We start from the raw sequence: 19,548 nt of genomic DNA on the forward strand, positions 1-19,548 counted from the left end.
ATTAATGTTGTCAGTTTAGCACATAGAAGACGTATTTCTCTGTATAAAACTATCAGCAAATTGAATTCAGGAATTCTTTAGGGATATACTAGAAATCTGATGTTTTGTTTTAGCTGTCTCTAAAAACACCGTTCATGCTGGTTTAAGCAACTACTAACATGGAACTTATTAAAAAGCTACAGACAGCTGAAACTGTCACCCTCATGTATCTCTTTTTCAGACAGTCAGTTTGGAGTGTCTGACTTTCATCCTGCCTTTCCTCATTGCCTTGTACAAGGTTATGTTCAAACTAGGGAAATTGAAAATTACTTCTAAGTCAAACAGTGTCTGAAATCTACCCACAAATTGGTTCTCTTTGTCCARTCTAAATTTCATAGCCCAGAGAATAACAGTGTCATTCTTGCACAAGTGATCAAAAGTTAGGAGGAGTTCATCTAGGAAGGGATGGTGGTAAACTACATCAGCAGCCATAATGTAGTCAAAGTGACATGAAGATCTAGGAAAGTTCTTTTCCAGATCAATTCCCCAAGACAATTCCTTAGCACAAGGCTGGTGCTTGCATTTCAATTTTGTATTTTGGAGAACATTGTGCTGAAGGTTTCCCAGTAGTTCTGGCAAATCAGTGGCAGTCACACRTGCACCTGTGACAGGGAGAAAACAAAAGTAATCTTTGAATACACTTCAAGACTTGAGCAAAAGCCCACTCACAAAAACCACTGCCCAGGGAACTGATTTTACCATACAGATCTCACTGAGGGGAACAGAACACTGTAAAAGCTCCCAGAAGCTCTTAGTCATTGTGCTTAATATTAATATTTGGTTCCCAGATAAAGAATCACATTTAAAGATAGTGGACTCTACAGATTGCCATCTAAATGAAGCAGGGGGGGTGAGCGGGAATAGGATCAAATGCTTACTGTGCCCTAATAGCACACTGGTTAAGAGTAACGTGAGAGATTAGGGATCRAGGAATACTGACTCCAAAAAGTCAGCATGAGATTTAAGCATTGTTTCAGGTTCCTTCCTTTTCACACAGCAAGAAGCTTTCTCAGACTACAGAGTGTTMAAATTCTGTTAAAATGCAGAAGTTACTGAACTGGGGTGCTCTTGAGAAGAGGAGGCTGAGAGAAAACAGGACAGTGCTGGTAGCAGAAAACTCAAGGGTAATTGCTAAAAGAGAAAAGGCTGAACACATGTGGAGAGGAAGCAACTTGGCATCCCAGAGCTATCTGGTCAGTGGAAGAAGTCTTCCCTAAATCTGGCTTCTTCTAGTTGCCACTGACATTCCTCTTAGGCCACTAGTTTCTTATTTTGGTTCCCTGTTTAACACTTAACAGCAGTTTCATCTACTGGAACCTCCTTTATTGCACAAATACATTCATAATTTTACAGAGAAAATAACAGAACCAGTTTCCAAAGAAGCCTTTCAGAATTCACTTTTTCTTTCTCTTAACAGCTTTCAAGCAACTCTGTTTTTGAGGAACTGAGCCACTTCTGTGTCATCCAGTATTGATCTCGTAGATGTTTCTAAGAGCATAAGAGCAATGACGTACTCACCAAGCAGACTGGCTACTACGGAGACCAACCCAGTTCCAGCTCCAATTTCAATCACATTTTTGTCAACCAAATTGTATTGTTTAGAATTAGTTTCCAAAAAATAACACAGAACAAGAGCCTGTAGAGGAGGGAATCCATGAACATACTGAACAAATAAATGAAATAAAACCTCTCACTAAATAAGCATTGTCATTTATAAGCATGCAAAAATGGTGGGGTTTTTTGTAACTTCCCATCTGTTCAAATGAGCAATATTAATTCAAATGCTGTCCTGAAAAGATCACAGCTCACTATGATCTTTGAGCTCTATAGGCTGACAAAATAAATGTCACAACATGCCTCAGTATATACTTGCAAAGCGTTACAACCAGAAGGAACCACTGCAATTATCTAATCTGTCACACTGTGTAACATGAGCCAGAAAATTCCAGTCAGCAACTCCAGCATGTAACTGCACTTACTTCTGGTTGAGTTAAAATGTGTCCTTCACAAAGACATCTTTATGTAAGAACTGCTTGTGCAAAAAAATCAACTGCAATCCATGTTAATCTCTTGCAATAATTAATTATTTGTAAGAATAGTTAATTATCGTAATGATTCAAAAGGGACCAACAGTTTTGCCTCTTTACCTTCACTTCAGTTTGCTTGTTTGCAGTTTCTGTATGCTTACCAAGGTAAGCATAACAAACCTCTTCAGCAAACAAAACCACAAAGAGCCTTCTACAATTGTCTCCTTCTGTATGCATTTATATGCTGTGATCAAGAAGCTTCTTAAGTTTTTCTGTCCTGTCTTAATACTGACCAGATGGCTGTCCACAGACTGGCATATTCTGAATTATACTTTAGTTCACTGTTGAAATAGAAATTGCTACTTCCATTCCTCTTGCAATGATAGTTTCCAACTTGTCTCCCATACTATTTCCAAGACTTAGTAAAAGCCAAATGCCGGTTTGTACAGAAAATTATATTGTCTCCATTGACAAATATATATGATGGTTGCCACATTCTTTTGCAATATGGATGACCACTTGGAAAAACAATTATCAGTGTCTCAGTTTGGAATAGCAAAATTATACTCTTTTAGTTTTACTTTTAACAGATTGAGAAAGAAATAGAGAGAAAGGAACAGGATGGATGTTGATCCAATACATACCAGAAACTCAAACAAAGTTTTTGCTCTCTACCTCTCAACTCAGAGTAAAAAGAGAAAGATCTTTTACATGAATGCACAGGTATCTCCTACTCAACAAAGCTTTGATATAGAAGTATAACAAATACTTGGTATATTTTTACATCAAAGTAACTCTGTGAGTACCAGGACTAATTAAGTCCAGGTTTCTAAAGGTTTGTATCTGGTGGTTAACTGACTTTTTAAACACATTATACTAAGATTTTCTCTTAGTTCCATATATTCTTATAAGCTCTTCCCTCAGAGTCTTGCCATATTCAGCTGTAGAAACTGGCTGGCAGGATCAAAGTTCTATGGATTAAATCACTGAATCTTTGAAACCTGGTTTCCTTTCCATGAAACATGCATAAACTTTGTTTTCCTTAAAGCTTCTGCCCTCTTGACAAATCTGGTTGACATTTATCAGAAGGGTTCAAATATGGCCAGATGGAGAATATGAAGAGAGACAGAGGGGGTGTCTTCCTTTCATAGCAGAACTGGCTAAGCCCTTCCAGAGAAATTATGCTTTTCAGTACAGCTCATGATTTTGTGAGAACAGCTGGCAATCATCCAACCTTTCCTTGAAGAATTGCACTGAGACTGCTAAGAGATATAGCATAAATGACTTGCCCAGGTCAGCTAAGAGAAGGAAAAGTGTTTGGAGTTCAAAACAGGGAAATACACTATTTCTCCTCAGTTTAAACGTGGCCATATTTCTTAACTGGCAAAACCCTGCGAGCCTAACACTGTTGGGACAGAAATGGAGCCTCTTGGATTTTAGTCCTTTCCCTGCAGGAGCTCCTGGGGATCACACTGTTTCAGTGGTGTTCTCCAAATGCCATAAGCGTCGATGGTGCATCATGGCACATCCCCGACCACATCACTTTCTTTCACTCTTACTTAACAACTCCCAAACACTCAATTAGCTGCATCACCGCATAGACTCAAAACCTTGAAAAAGGCTCTTCCTATGGTGGATGTTAATAGTTCATATATCCAGAGCCATGAATGATATTTCCTGAATACAAGGGTTCTCCACCACATAGATTGCTTGTGGTTTAAAAAATTGAAAGCTTCAATTGAACCTTTTCCCATGACTGGATATTTACAAGGTTAATGTGTTTCTCACATGAGTAGACCGAGTAGATTCTCTCAGGGGTAATACCTGGTGAGATCATACCACAACTATTTCCACAATCTGGATCTGCCTGCTATACAGCCATCTGTATTTATAAAATGTACAGAAATGTAATCTTCTTGAGACTGCCATCTTTCCTTCAAAATGTGCTTGTAATTGGATAATAGGATAAAAAGTTATTGGCAGGAGAGGAGGGGAAAGGGGGAATAAACAAGAGATATTGTCTAAGCTTTGAGAACCAGGAACCCACAGGAAAGCAGGCTAAATACAGGTTTGTTGTTTGTAGACTGGAGACAGAGAAAAAGTAGGAAGTCATCTTTTGTCTTTACAACATCCAACAAAACATATTATCATGCAAAATAAATTAAAAGTGATAGAAGACTCAGAAACGGAAAAAAAAAAATTCATAAATATTGTACCGATGGCCAGACTACTGCCCCATAACAGTCAGCGGCTTCTGTAATTCTTATCTCATGGCCAGCAAAGTGAAAGCCTTCCCAGGCCCTATGAGTTACAACAGCAGGAAAGAAACGCCGTCTCATGATTTCTGCAACTATCTGTTCATCTTCTTTTTCCCCTGGAAGCGAAAGTATAAAAGGTCAAATAACTTATAAAAACATAAAAGCTGAGTGGGCTGATAATGAAACTACCAATTTATCTTAAAAAGCTGGTATGGAAGCAAGAATTTGAATTATGTCCATGAATGAAAATGCATTTTACCATTAATGGTTATCATGATACATGGGAAGTCTCCTGAATTCTAATTTAAGTTTTCAGTTTATGACACTACACAAAGTAATTTCTTTCCTGTTTTGCTGAAGAAGCTAAGTTCAGGAAAAGTAAAGACAACAAGTGGCATTTTATCATATCTTGCTTTCCATTCCAGCAATCCAAAGGAAAAATTTTCCCTTTCACTTTGAAAGCAGCTGCCATACTGTTCATTTTCATGCTTTTATGCACTTGGGTTTTTTTATTATTTCCCGTATCCTCTTATTCACTTTTTGCACATTATGGTTCTTTTTGACAGTAAACAAAGGAATTGTAATATCATTTATAAATCTGTCACAAAACTTGTGAAACAGATCCTAGCAATGCAAATTATGATGGACAGGAGAGAAAGCACTACTGTTGTTAGGAAAGCTTATCCACCCACCCCAACAGAGCCTAGTAAAAGGGATTCTTTCCAGTTGGCTTGATATCCTGAATACCATCCTTGTTGCTATGCAAAGAATATTTATGATGGCTAACATAATCCATGATAATTCTTCTAAAGGAGAAGATTCATTTGTTTCTAGCCGAGTACAAAGACAGTTTCAGTTTTGCCATCATCACACAAAGCTGCTCCACAATGTTGTAATGAAATAGATAAGTGAATCTCTCCAGAGCACTTTCTTAGCAAAGTTTAGATTTATTCCAAGTTTTCTTAGTAAATTTGCTTTCACAGCCAATTAGAATCTCTTGGCAAATTAGCTAAAGCAAACCATGTTTACAAGCTACATCCCCTAGAGAGCATGCTACAGATTTAGATAACTGGGTTACCATCTTTTCCAAAGCAGAGTTTCTATTTCAAGTCTGCAGTTAACATCCAAATCACAGATATCAAGATCTGCATATTACATAATGCAGAAACTGCAGTTCCCAATGCCTATAAAATGAAAGCAAATGCTCTCTCATCAGCATGAAAACATTGGTCTACCATCCTTTAGTAAATTCACATAAACCACAAAGTAATTGGATGGCGGCTGTTGGCACTACTGAAAATTCTGCACATTTTCTTCCCCCTGGAATCACTGTAGCCACAGGATATCAGAGCCTCAATTGTTGTCATTCACTCTGCCATATGCTTCAGTACTTTCATGGCCATAACCTATTGAAAAAGTCCCTCTCCCTTTCCAGCTGTAGAAGGACTGCAGAGCAAAAGCAGAGGTGGACAAAGAAAGAAGGATAACAAACAAAAAGAGATCAGAAAGATGCTCAGGCTCATCAGCCAGTGCTTGAAGCTTGTAATTCAACTGACTCTAAGCATCAGACAAAATTAGAGAATGGCAATAAACACAAGGAAGAAAGAGCAAAAATGTTTATGCTCAGTCTTAGTTCTGCTGATACCAAGATTGATCTGGTAACCCAAAATGCTAACCATGGGACACAGCAAAATTAAAAATAATGTAATGCATATATTACTGTAAAGAAACATATAAGTAGCATAATTTTATAAAGTTAACAGAAAGAAAAGACATGGAAATTATGATACTTTAAGATGTTAGGAAATACCAGTATGTGGCCAGCCCACTACGTCTTCTGCAAGGCTCTAATGTTAAGTTGGGGAAAGCACATACTGAGTAGGGGAGAGCGCACATACTGTGCCTCCAAGCAGAAAACTCTGTGCAAACACAAGTTAAATGCCAGAAAAATGCTGCTCCAGGGCAAAATTCATTCTTATTATCAAATAATTGATATGAAGCTGCCTTATTACAAATAACCTAAGCGTATTTAATTTGTCATCCTGTTTCTAGGCATGCTAAAACTAACCTTCTGTTAGTATTTTCTGATTGCTTAGAGCAGTCTGATCTTGTTCTGTGATCAGTACTGGCTGTGCAAGCAAAAAGCTCGTTCCTTCTATTACCTTCAACTACAACCATTTTTCTAGATTCTTCTTCCTTTCTGATCTGATTCTGCTCTGACATATGCTTCTGATCTAACTTTCATTAAAAGCCCTAATTTATTAAGACTTAACTTTATAAAGCTTCTGGCAAAATGTCTATGCAAGTTTAGAAGTATTACAGCTACCCCGCTAGTGTTCAATATACATCTCCCACCTTTTTTTTGTATTGGATAATCTGGAAAAACTAACCATCTTTTGCGAATGCTTAGTGGGCAGCTATCTTATCACCACTTGGTGATCCCACACGTGGGTTTTCCAGAGAACCTAACTTAACAGTTTTAGGGTTCTTTTTTTTTTTTCTTTTTTTTTTTTCTTCCCATTAAGATCCTAATATTCTGTGGAATCAAGAAGAGCATTTGTTTCATCAGGGACATCACATAGTAGACTGACTTCAAAACCATGACAAGAAATTATATCAGCATGAAGAAACTAATGATTCTGAAGAGTGCTGACAAAACGATGAGTGTAGACCTTTAGTCAGATTTGCTTGGTTCCATGTAAATCTCCCTACATACCTCCAAAAACACTCTTCTATTTTCTGCTTTATATCATTCAGAATAGCTAAACTCCTTCTGGCACTGTATGAAGAAAGAAGTAATTGTTTGTTAACTGCATTCAGAGCAGTCAGAACAGAAAATAACAAACTAGCAGGAAATATTTCATGCAACAAAAAAATCATTATCAGAGTAAACAAAATCCAAATGAAGTCTCTTTTAATATCTGCAAATGTTAGGAAAGTTCTGCTATTTCACTCAAACTCAGGTTTCCTGATACCAGATTTAAAATTCTGATAGGAAGTTATTCTCCTGGAGGTATTTATCGATGTATTACAGTCCTTATTCTCTTGTTCAGAAAGATAACTTCTTGAGATTATGACTCAGTGAATGGATTTTAACAATTTTAATGATATTTTAAGATAGCAACAGCTGACTCATCAGTAGAATAGGGGCAGACAAAGGAAGAAGAGGGTTGATTTGAGTCTCAATTCTTTTAAGAATGGAAGTGCATATGGGCCATTTCCAGTGATACTACTCAAGCATCCATACCAAACTGGCAAAACTTTAAAGAACTAGAACTGGTTCCTCCCTTCGTCATTTACCTGAGTCTGATCAGGTAGGTTCTCCATAATTCTTCTTCTCTGTGATTTGGAGAGGCATGGAAGTGGTATACACGTGTAATTACCTTCTTCAAACTATTCATCTCTTGGTGTAAGCAAGTACACATAGATATTACTGGAGTTTCAGGTGGAAAACCTTATTTAGATTAAGATGTGATAGTTTGATCCTATTCAGTTAACATGCAGTGACTGAAATAATTTTCTACTAGAGAAACAGATCATGTTCCTCTGGCCTTGAATTTGTATTCACGCAGAAGTTCCCATCCATATATGCCCAAATCCTTCTTGAAATAACATTTGAATTTAGGTAAGTTTCTTAAGGCTTTCTGCCTAATAGGCTAATGACTTACAGTGTTCTTTGAAATATTTCAGGTATTTCTTTTATCTTTTACTATAAAAGTCTGATGTCTTTGGAGCATGTTCTTTGAAATCCCTTGGTTCTCAGCAAACATCAGGCATGAGCGAGATAGTCATATACTGCTGACACATAATTTTGCACTCTATCAACCACATCATTATGAAAACAGTATAAATATCATTCTCAAAGGCACAGCAAACATCATTATTACAACTAAAATGTGAACACAGTTTTCCAAAGAGACATACTAAATCATGTGGAAGACTGGAGTTCTTAAGTTAGTGGCAGGTTAGTTATAAAAATGTGTGACAAACTGTACAATCTTGTATAGAGAAACAGAGGATTTTGCTGATACATTTGAATGTCATATGAAACGTTTTATATTAGCACAAAACCTGAAGAAAAAGGACATGAGTTCTGCTGAGATGGAGAAGTCCTTCAAGTGGAGAGGGCAAGGGAGAAGGAAAATAACAGGAGACAGATCAAGTCAGAAAGTAACAAKCTGCTAATTACAGAATCTTTAATAATGAAGGAAATCATGAGAACAGGCCTTATGCTGAGTTGATTTGCACACTTTTGCTTGGAATCAGTAGAAATATACCTATTTCTAAATATGCTACATGATCGGCTGTTCTGTTTACACTAATTGTAAACATAACATCCACTTTGGTAGTATACTGCTCAGTCAGGAAGCAGCAACCTTAAAATTCAGTTGGGTGTCTTCCATCAGTTATTAGCATATGTTAAATCTCTCTTACTGTATAACTAATGATACTCCCTACATTAATGGGCTCTTAATTGAATAAAGAGAGAAGAAAGATGGGCACTGTTAAACAGCACATAAAATGCAGGAAAAGCAGTAAAGACAAGGAGTATGAATTAAAATTGAAAAAGAATATTGATAACATTGTTTAAATACCTAATTAGAATGTGGCCAAAAAAGGAAGTTAAATGACCCTTCCACATGGAAGCTATAAAGAATATACTAGCCATCCATTTTCAGTACATACAGTAACAAAACATCCTCTGACTACTTTGCTAATGGATCAGGACAGCATTAATTCAGAAGCCATAAACTCACCCAATGATTCACCAAAACAGTTTACAGGAAAAAATTATAGAATACTCTCTTCCAAGTGCTGACCTGATCCTACTTGATTTTTTAAGGTCAAATGGTGTCACAGCCCAAGGTGATAGGAGTGCACGCAAATGAAATAAGACCCGACTGTCTACTCTGTCTACTCTGATGGATCTTTTCCAGTTGGCAAAAGTAATGAAATCCAAGCCTTCAGCATGAGCTTGATCTGACAAAGTTCAGTTCTAGAGCAAGACGTTCTCCCTTCAGAAGCAATATACTCTCTCACCTGTAGRGTTTAGACTTCACATTTACCATTTAAGCCTGTACTTACAAATATTGTAACAACCATGTATCAACAATTGTGAAGATCTACATGGTTTCTCTAAGACTTCTCAGCAACTGTTTTTGTGAGCTTGAGGAACAGGGAGGACCACCCACACTGACATACTGATTTGAGTAATACATGAGATAAAGCACTAATAATTCACTATCAACAGGCCTTTTCAGAACTCTCCAATCTGGACAYGCAGAACCAGAGTCATCCAAAATAAAAATTCAAGACATAGTTTATATATTTATCCTGCAATTAGTTAAATTTCAAAAATAAATTTCAAAAATAATATAAAAGATAGTTATTTGCGTCACCTCATCTGTAATTCTTTTGGTTGCACAGTTCACAGAAATTCTCTTTTCAGTAGTGCCCAAATACACAAAGTTGGTTTCTTTTCCAAAACCAATCTCTACTGGGGTTGCAAGCATGGCCTGTCTGTAGAGGCTTGGGCAGTGTTATCCACCACTCATATTTGTTGGTATTAAGCAATAGAACTCCACATTTCAGAGGACAGCAGCTCACAGTTCCTGCTCAGACAGCGTCTCTCAAAAAGCACAATTACTGGTGGATGTCTTAAACAGAGTAAGCCTTACCTTGAATGTGCTTTCCAGTGATTAAAAAACTCCTTTCAGGTAAGTCTGAAGTGGATTCTCTTCAAACTTTCCATTTTCACAAATACAGAGGCCTTAGTGTGGGGATATGTTTTTGTTTGGGAAGGAGGAGGGGAGCAGAAAGACAAGCAATTTTTAACATTTTGTTTGAAAAACATTGTCCTGCATTTTTTTACTTTCTTTCAGTAACAGATTGAAATATTCAATCAATAATTTCATCTCTCTCCTAATCTCCTAACCCCTATGGGCTGACAGTGTGACTGACATGTGGGTGTCAGGTGATTGGGTTTAATAGGGAAGTGTGAAAAGCAGGCAAGAAGTAATGACTTGTAATACRGGTGCCTCAGCTGCTGTTATTCAGAATGTTATTTCATGTTGTGATGTCGTCTGTGGAGACTGTACTTCTGATCGTCACACAGGTGACAGAACCCGCTTTTTTAAAAAAAAAGGGGGGGCTAAAATCCTGTGAATAGAAAAGCCAAAAGATGAGCTGTAAAAAGAGACTTTCTCTTTCCAGAAGTTAATTTATTTTGGGACAGCTGGTCAGCTGCCAAAAGAAGGTGATAAGTCTATAAATTAAAAACAAAAAAAAGCTCTATTCCTTTATAATACTTTTCTCCTCTCTTTATCTTAGTTCTCTATCTATTGCGGCAAACAGACAATATTTTGGATCAAGATAGCTGTTTGATCATTACAATCACTGTTCTGGTTAGTTTCCCAAAATTAAAGCTCACAAGAGATAAATACCATTGGACCTGTGGGTTAAGCCTGGGGACATACACTCACAAAATGAGTCATTAGTAAGAAAATCAGCAAACTCAATTCCAGCAGGACATGGTAAGGCCCAACTCCAAGAAGATAGCTGCAGAAATACCAGTACAGGCACAGATCTGCAGTTAGTTCTGTCACTGTTAGAGGTGACCAGAGAAGAGCTACATTATTGCACTGAAAAGGTAGCCCTGTGAATCCAGCTGTTTCCAAAGGCTCAGAGCAACGCTACTCAAATCTGTATTAGGCCCCAGTGCTAAGGGACCCTGAAGCCTCAACATTTTTACTGAGCTACTAGTGTCTTGAGATCAGAGCCCTGGTCCTGAAATTATTATAACTATTACAGATAGTTCCGTGGAAACATATGTAATACTGAATCACAGAATATTCCCCACATTTGGGGGAGCATCAGATTAGTGTCTTCATTTCATTCCACCCATTTGTCCTTATCACAGCCTAAGAATCCTTGAAAGAAGGGGATAGGAGGGAACTTTAGCCATGCCCTTGACTTTCCAAAAGTCAGAGGTAATCTATACCTTTCTAAGAATATAAAGCAAAGCGCTGTTCCAGAAAATTCACTTGCCTAAACTAAATGGTTAATTTTCCCTGGCTTCATCCTTACCTACAAAGGGAGAAATGACCATGTAACGGAGTATAAACATTCTAGTACATTCATTCCAAGCTAAGCTGATGAACTGATGGCAATGGCAAGGTATATTATATCGATTAATCTGAGAAACTACGTCAGTGTAATATAATGCTTGAAACTTTATACTTTGAAATGCAGAAGGACAGAACTGTGGCACCCATGGACAGCCACATCTCAGCCAAGAAATAAAATGCATTTAGCTCAGAGTATGAGGAGACAAGAACAGAAGTGAGGATATGTTCACAGCATACAATCTATGGATTTATCCAGGTTTTAGAAGTGCATTTTCAATTTGAAATTCACACTACTCATTTCCCAGCCCCATACAAATCATTGGTCATCCAAAACCATTAGAAGCCTGAAAATAAAAGCATCGTAGTCAGACTATCTTATGAGCACAATCAATCCAAATGTGGCAAGTACTCCCCTTCTTACTCAATCATATTTTTCTGTTGTGGAAAACAGCTGCAGGTCTAGGATCAGCAGCAATTTAATTGTAAAAGAAAACTAAATAACTTCCCTTTGACTACAAAAGCAGGCTACATTCTTAAGTTGGATGGTCTAAAGTACAAGAGGCTGACAACCAATTTCTTGATGGACAGGAAGGATCTGGATGCATAACTTAGACCCCCTGTAAGCCATGTCTAGTCTAAACTTCCACCCTTCTTACCCTGCCTGGTGAAGATGGCTTTGTACAGTTGAAGGTTCCTGCTTCCTTGTAATCATACCAGGGCACTCTAGGTACCATGGCAAGCAGAATGGGAGGGACTCCAAAAATGCCTACCAATTTTCCCCTATCAGTAATTTTGGACTTCTAAAACTTTTCTTTGAGGAAAGAATCAGAAAGTAATTTGACAACATCAGTCCATGAGAACATGCCACTTTTTCTTGTGGCAGCTGAGAAATATTTCACTTACTGTTGAAATGCATCTACTGCAATGAAGAAACCAGACAAGAAGAAAGGGTAAAGATGTTAGAAAAGATAGGCATGTGGCTGAAAGGGAGGAACATACTACAGACTTCTCTATAGAGTTAATCCGTGCTATGATTACTTGAGCTTTGACTCCAACTTCTGTTCTATCCATACACAAGAAGTTTTCATTCAAGGTTAGTAGTGCCTTCAGCAAAAGTAGGTTTACTTGTTGCGGGGAGAGAAAAGGAGCAGCAAAATGTTAGTTCAAAGTACCACAGCTAATCTGTTTACTCTACTATTTTGAATGCTGACACTTCCAAACAAACTCAGAGATAAGTTACTACAAGATAGTCAAAGTATGAATTTAGAGAGCAGATATTTTTGAGTGTGTTCTGTTTGCTGTGAAGGTGTAATTTAGTTCTAGTCACTCATAAAGTGAGTTATACCCAAGTCTTATTCCACATTAGCTCTTTTAGTCTTTTTCCATTTGGAGACAGCTTGTCACCTAAGAGGAGTAGAATTTGAGTTCCAGTATTTCAGGTGAATCCTGTAGTGAAAACAAAAATGTAGGTAACTAACACAAACATACTGCTCTTAAGAAGGTTTTTTATTATTTAATGCTTTTGAGATAAGAATTAACGTAACAGATTTCTTTCTTAAAGATAGAAGCATAATTCAAGGCTAAGAGACAGGAAAAGAGGAAGATGAAAGAAGGGAAGGCAGGTGGTGGGAAGATATAGTAAAACAGTCATTTATACATAGCATAAATATGTTCTTTTTTTACCAGCACTGTTAATAGCAAAGTCCACCATTTAGAGAATGGTTTGGCATTTTAAGCATTCATTCAGAATATGTAGAAATTGGGTCCTGGGTCTTCCTCAGAGTGACTCAGATGCACACAACTCTCATCCTTGGGGTGGTTCTAGCCATTCTACAGAATCGTGTGGTCAGGTGCATCTCCTCCCTTCCACCACCCTTACAGGTGAGCCATAAGGAAACCAAGAAAAGCCAGCAAGCAAGGAAAAGCCCAACTACGAACTGGACACTCAGTTGGGAAGAAGCAGTCTTAGGCTCTAGTTTCTGGTCCCAGAATGTTTTTTATATTTTATATCGTACAGTCTTTGAGGTCAACAGAAAAGGGTCAGTGGGAAGGGGAGAAAATAATAAGGGTCTTTAGAAGTAACCCAGGAAATAGGAACAGGACAGTAATTCATCCCATCTTCCCAGCTGAATATCTTATCTTCCAAGTTACAGGGTTAGGCTGCTTCTCACTTGTCTCAGTTCCAACTCTGCCCCATTTAAGGCATCTTTCTGGACTTCACCCAGAGACTTGAAATTATGGGAGTAACTGCCATCAATGAGGACATCTGTCAAGCAGGGGAAGGAGAGGGAGTGTATCCCTCATAAAATGCTGGAAGATATGTGAAGGTTACCAGGTCAGCATTTTCTCAGATATTTATGGATTAAATACTGGGCTCTGGCCAAGTGAAGTGAGACACTGAAGTGCCAAGGACCAGTATGTTTTGCAAACATGCTCTCCTCCTCCTGTCTCAGAGACAAAATTATTCTGAGGTGAATCCAAATAAGGCAAATGTGGCAAACAAATTCAGCATCCCAAGAAAGGAAGAAGGGAGTGGTAGAGTCTGAGCTCAGAAAAGTTTAGCTAAAGAAAGTAAAAGTGAGTGATCAAGAGAAATTATGAGAGGAAAGAGGAGAGAAGAGACATCTAATTATGCAGACATAATGAAAAACTGACAGGATAAACACATCAGGAAAGACCAGACTGAGCGAAGATCCACCTGTAAATTGGAAACTAGTAGTAATAGCAACCACGAGCAAGAATAAGGAGTTCTAAATTAGGAAAACAGAGCCTGGCTGGGAAGGAAAGTGGAGACAGTGAATATAAAGAGCTTGGAGCAGAACTTGCTGAGAAACTGAGCTGGAACAAGAATCCTGACAAACAGAGATTGAGACCAGGTAGGTAAAGTTAAAGAACTTTAATGAACAGGGTAGAAGAAAAGGATAAGAATAAGGGAGGCACAGGCAGAGGAGGTAGACCAGTTAAGTCCCTGCGAAGAAGGTTCAGTGCCCTTCCCTCCAGAGCTTGGCACGGAATTTAATAACCCGAAGCCTGGTGTCAGATGAAACTGTGAAACTGTCAATATATCCCATTTTTCATTCATATCTCCTCATCCCCTTAAACTAGTGTTGCTAGACACAAAAGGGAACACCTGCTATTGCTATCAATTCAGTTACTCTGTTAGCTAAGTGGAATATATTTCACAGAATCACAAAATAGTTGAGGCTGGAAGGGGCCTCTGGAGCTCCTCCAGTCCAACCCCCCTGCTCAAGCAGGGTCAGCTGTAACAGGTTGCTCAGGACTGTGACCAGCCAGGTTTTGAGTATCTCCAAGGACAGGGGCCTCCACAGTCTCTCTGGACAACCTGTTCAACTGTTCAGCCACTCTCACAGTGAAAAAGTGTTTTCTTATGTTCAGATGGAATTTCCTGTGTTTAAATTTGTGCTCACTGCCTCTTGTCCTGTCACTGGGCACCACTGAAAAGAGTCTGGCTCTGTCTTGTTCACTCCCAYCAGATATTTATAAACATTGCTGAGATCCCCCCTGAGCCTTCTCTTCTCCAGGCTGAGGAGTCCCAGCTGTCTCAGCCTTTCCTCATATGAGATACTCCAGCTCCTTCATCATCTTTGTGGCCTTTCACTGGAGTCTCTCCAGTAAATCCATGTTTCTTTTGTACTGGGGAGCCCAGAACTGGACCCAGCCCTCCAGATGTGGCCTTCCAGTGCTGAGTAAAGGGGGGTGATCACCTTTTTCAACCTGCGAGCAGCTGCAGCTGATCTACAGATTCTGCCATACTGACTAATTTAGCATACATTGATCTAATGTCCTAGAATTCAATTTATATTCCTAATTCCAAATCTTAAGAATTTACAGGCAGACTCTTCCCTGCCTTAAATCCTGCATGAAGAAAACATCAATATTAGAAAACCAAGCTTGCAGAAGCATAGAAATGCCTATGCAACTTTAACTCAGCCCGCTTGTGTACTATAGAACACATAAGTCATTAATATTTCAGTCTTTAGTAGTTTTATCTTTAATATTTATACTTCTGGAGATTTCTTCCCCTAACAATCATGCCTCATTTATAGCATAAGATCAACTTGAGCTCTTTGTTCAAGTCAGAATTACACAATAGGAAAGGGAATTGCATTAAATAAAATCTCAAGATTAAGGCATTTAAACAGTGCTTTGTGGAAATGCAATCTATACCAATCTCTATGAGCCGTCTTCTTGTGCAGTGTCAGCTTTCCAGAGATGGTCATCAATTGTGCATACCTAATTTTCTTAGGGCTCCTATTGCGAAAAATACGAAGACGCAGGAAAAAAGCAAACAAAAAACCCTCCAAAAGACAACAGAAATTTTCCGGAAGAACTTGTTTTTCTCTCTCTTCCCCTAACTTTTCAGGTGTGATACATATTGCTTTTAAATTTTTCGTATGTGAAGTAGGTGTTCTGAGAAAACTAATATTTTAGAGCAATTTTTTAAATTTCATCTCAGTCATTCAAAACTCTTCTACTATTATCAAACTTTTCAAGTGAAATTATTTCAAAACTTACAGTGCTAGACAGTTACAATTCCTAAATACAGCGGGCTTATGCAGAGTATATATATTACATGTGTATTTACCTCTCCTCTAGACCAACCTTATAATGATTCCAAATAAGCAAGATTCTCCACTTTTTTTCTTTAAGCGCATGATTTTCATCTTTATTTACATTATAATCTCAGGCTTCTGTTTACAAACTGCTACTATAAAACTTACTTTCCTTTTTGGTTATAAGTCAACAGCCTCAATATTTTCCTTTTTAAAGCTTGATCCCCCCACCCCCACGCCATTTTACAGACACTTTAATAGTCAAGAGCATGGAAATCTCTTAATACACAATGTTCTATTTCATTCTGTTCAGTTCAATTATATCCATTCTTTAACACTGTCATTATTGAAAAGACCTTTTTCCAAGAAAAATTCTGCTAAGTATCTGTACATCTGTAAGTAGATGTGCTACTGTATAGAATGCATGTATCACTCAAAAAAAAAAAGGCAAATAAAAAAGTTTCCATAAGCAAATAACCATTTTAAGTATTGCAGCCATCGCCAAAACTCCACTTCTCTCTCTCTGGAAGAAAAAAAAAATTAATTTTTTCTAAGGATTCCACACTGTCAGAAAATTTTAGATCTCTTCTTTAATGTTTGAGACCAAAGAGAAAAAGCAAGTCACTCACAGGCCAAGAGCTAGCAGCTGTGAGAGAGAGAGAGTGCGCGCACCCAAGAGCAAGCAGTCAATACTATCTCTGCCAAAGGCACTCAGGGCCACCTTGCATTGCTAAATAAGTGGTGATGTAAAACCAGTCCAGAGCTCTCTCAAAAAGCAGAACCCCAAAAGCCACAGGCCAAAACGGACCATGAATTAGCTGAGATTTTAAAATATGAAATAAAATAAAAAATACTTGGAAAACTTCCTTCACATTCAGCTGTAGAATATAAYTAAACCCCACCTCAAAACAATACACATAACTTGCCCTAAACCCTGGTTAGGCCTAAAAACTGAGATTACTTCTGATGCATCTTGAAAGATGTGCAGCCATGGACTTGCTTAAGAGAAAAAGCTGCTAACAGTTGTTGATGAAGGTATTTGAGAATTAAGTTTGAGGTTGTCTAGACAGAAACCAAGCTTGTAATAACAGATTTTTGTCCAACTGACAGCCCACACAGAAACCTCTTCTGAATAGCTTGATCATAGTCACAGCTTCATTCCTTGGAACCAGTCATGGGCAAATAGCCGGAAGCAAGACGCCAAACACTGGTAGGAAACTGCCAGGACCAAAGTATGCTGGCAGAGCAGAAATTTGCTATGTAGCTAGAATACCACAACAGTGCTATCTATTGTATTTTCTGTATAAATGCCATAAACAGAACTCTTCAGGAAAAATGAATGAGAAAATAGCTCATTATCAGTAGGGCACCTTTGTTCCTTCTATTCAATAATTTTCTGAAGTGTAACAAAAAATACGGTGGATAATAAACTCTTTACCTTCTTGGCCTTCTATTTTTCTTCTCAGTTCATTATGCAGATGATTAGGTTGTGATGATGTCAAATCCATACTGTGCCACAGAACACTGCAGAGAAACACAAGCCTGCCTACCTGGTAAAATGAACAAAATGACTTTACTTCTAGTTTTCTTCACATAACACTTCTCAAAAAAAAAAAAAGTTATTTTTACATTTATTATGTTATAATTTATTCATTAGTAATAAATAATGAGAGACCTAGAGACACATAAAAATCACTCAGTATTCAGAGCATAACAGAACCATAGCAGCAAACTGTCTAAGAAAATCTCAAGCCAGTTTAACTGTTCAACTCCCCAAGACAGAAAAAAAGTAGATTAAAAAAAAAGAAAAGCTTTGATAACTGTTTAAAACTATTCCATGAAATTTTAAAATTAGAACTAATTCAAATGAAGGTTGGTAGATTTATAATTGATTGAAAGTGAAGGTACCATCAAATGTCTGAAGGAAAAGAAAACTTACACCAAAGGGTCTAATCCTATTTGAATTAATTAGCTTGGAAAGGAAGGAAACAACCTATTAGTAAAATTTGCACATGAGATTAAGTAAGAAGCAGGAATTACAGACATTATACAGGACACAGAATGTGCATGTGTCTATATAAATAGACTCAGAACATGCATATTCAGTAGAAAAAGGTAATGCAGAAGGAATGACAGAGCACAAAATTTATACAAAAAGTTGCAGCACAATATCATAGCAAAAAAGAACAATGCAATTTTCACCTGTCTGTAGAAGAGAGACAATCAATGCTCTCAAGTTCTTGACATTTTACAATCAGAAAAACACTGAGATTGCAGAATAAAAAAAAAATTAGTACTCTGAGAATTTTTAATACCCTTACACTCTTATTCAGAAATTTGACTGATTTGTGCAAGAATAGTTATAGGCAACATACAGCTAATAGTTTATAGATATCTAAACACCAGTGGGGATGCAATTAAATAAGGCAATGGATAGAGAAGGAAAAAAAATTAAAAATAAAAAAATGGACTGAATATCATAAAAAAAATCCTCACATTGCAAAGCCTTAGACAGATTTACTTCTCAAGACCTGAGGATGAAAAATGTATAGTATAGAACAATCCTGTCTTCTTACAGAGGAAATATCATACTCTCTCTGACTTTATCCTGTATTTATACATATGCAGGTTTAACCCTACCACCATAGTGCCAAAAGTCATTAACTTACTTGAAGGTGAAAAATAGCTTAGTGAGCTTCTACATATACCATAATATATAAAATAAAAATACTGCTATTGTATCTCTGTCCTTCTATGAACTTACCAATAGTAACACTATTATGTGGGGAACAGAAAAGCCATTCAATGGAATTCAAAATCTTTRTATCTATTTGTGTCTATCTTCAGAATACCAAGTAGCATTATAAACTACTGGACATGAAGTAGTAAATGTTATATACATTCATCAGCTTTTCACTACCTCAGAAGTGCAAAAAAGACAAATTGTCTTCTGATTAGAAGATAAAAATAATGGCTTAATAATAAATCCCTTTGCATGAAGAACAGATCAAGTTGCACTATAAAATCATTCTAAAGGGAAAAACCTTTGCATTTTGCTCCCATACATTTTTTCCTTCTAAAAATACCCTAGAAGTACACTGAACTACACAACAACCTGCCTGACTTTAAAAATATTAATTCAATAATACTACAAGTAACTAAAAACATAAGTACAGAACAGTTCAGTTACTGATTTACACTCTTTAAAATAAAGAATGCTAAGTAATTCAGATTAAGAGAACACATTTTGGAAACACAGGCAACTGAAATACTGTGGCAACTCACATCTACTGTATTTCAGTTAACATTACCTGAATCTCTTCTTTTAGTTTTCCGAAAATGATATTCAAAAACAAACAAAAGATATTTATTTGCTAGCTCCTTTCCTCCCAGTTAGCTCCCCAGCAGTCCCAGACAGAAAAGCTCTAATATGTGTGTCATATATTGCCAACATCCCCACAGCAGAAGGAATAATAAATCTTGACAGCTGCAGCGTGAACACAAAGTAGATACAACATACCAT

General features: G+C 37.4%; 1 protein-coding gene across 1 annotated transcript; it reads right to left on the bottom strand.

Moving 5' to 3' along the window:
• Positions 1–216: 216 nt before the first annotated feature.
• On the bottom strand, positions 217–19,548 carry LOC112977365 (protein-lysine methyltransferase METTL21E-like). Its single transcript, XM_026089657.1, has 5 exons — positions 19,478–19,548; positions 17,464–17,612; positions 4,283–4,440; positions 1,558–1,675; positions 217–641 (listed from the first exon to the last, which is right to left on the bottom strand). The coding sequence occupies exons 1-5, from the start codon at positions 19,546–19,548 to the stop codon at positions 217–219; spliced, it is 921 nt and encodes a 306-aa protein (XP_025945442.1).

Source organism: Apteryx rowi, unplaced genomic scaffold (assembly GCF_003343035.1).
Source record: "Apteryx rowi isolate R43461 unplaced genomic scaffold, aptRow1 scaffold_824, whole genome shotgun sequence".
NCBI lineage: Eukaryota > Metazoa > Chordata > Aves > Apterygiformes > Apterygidae > Apteryx > Apteryx rowi.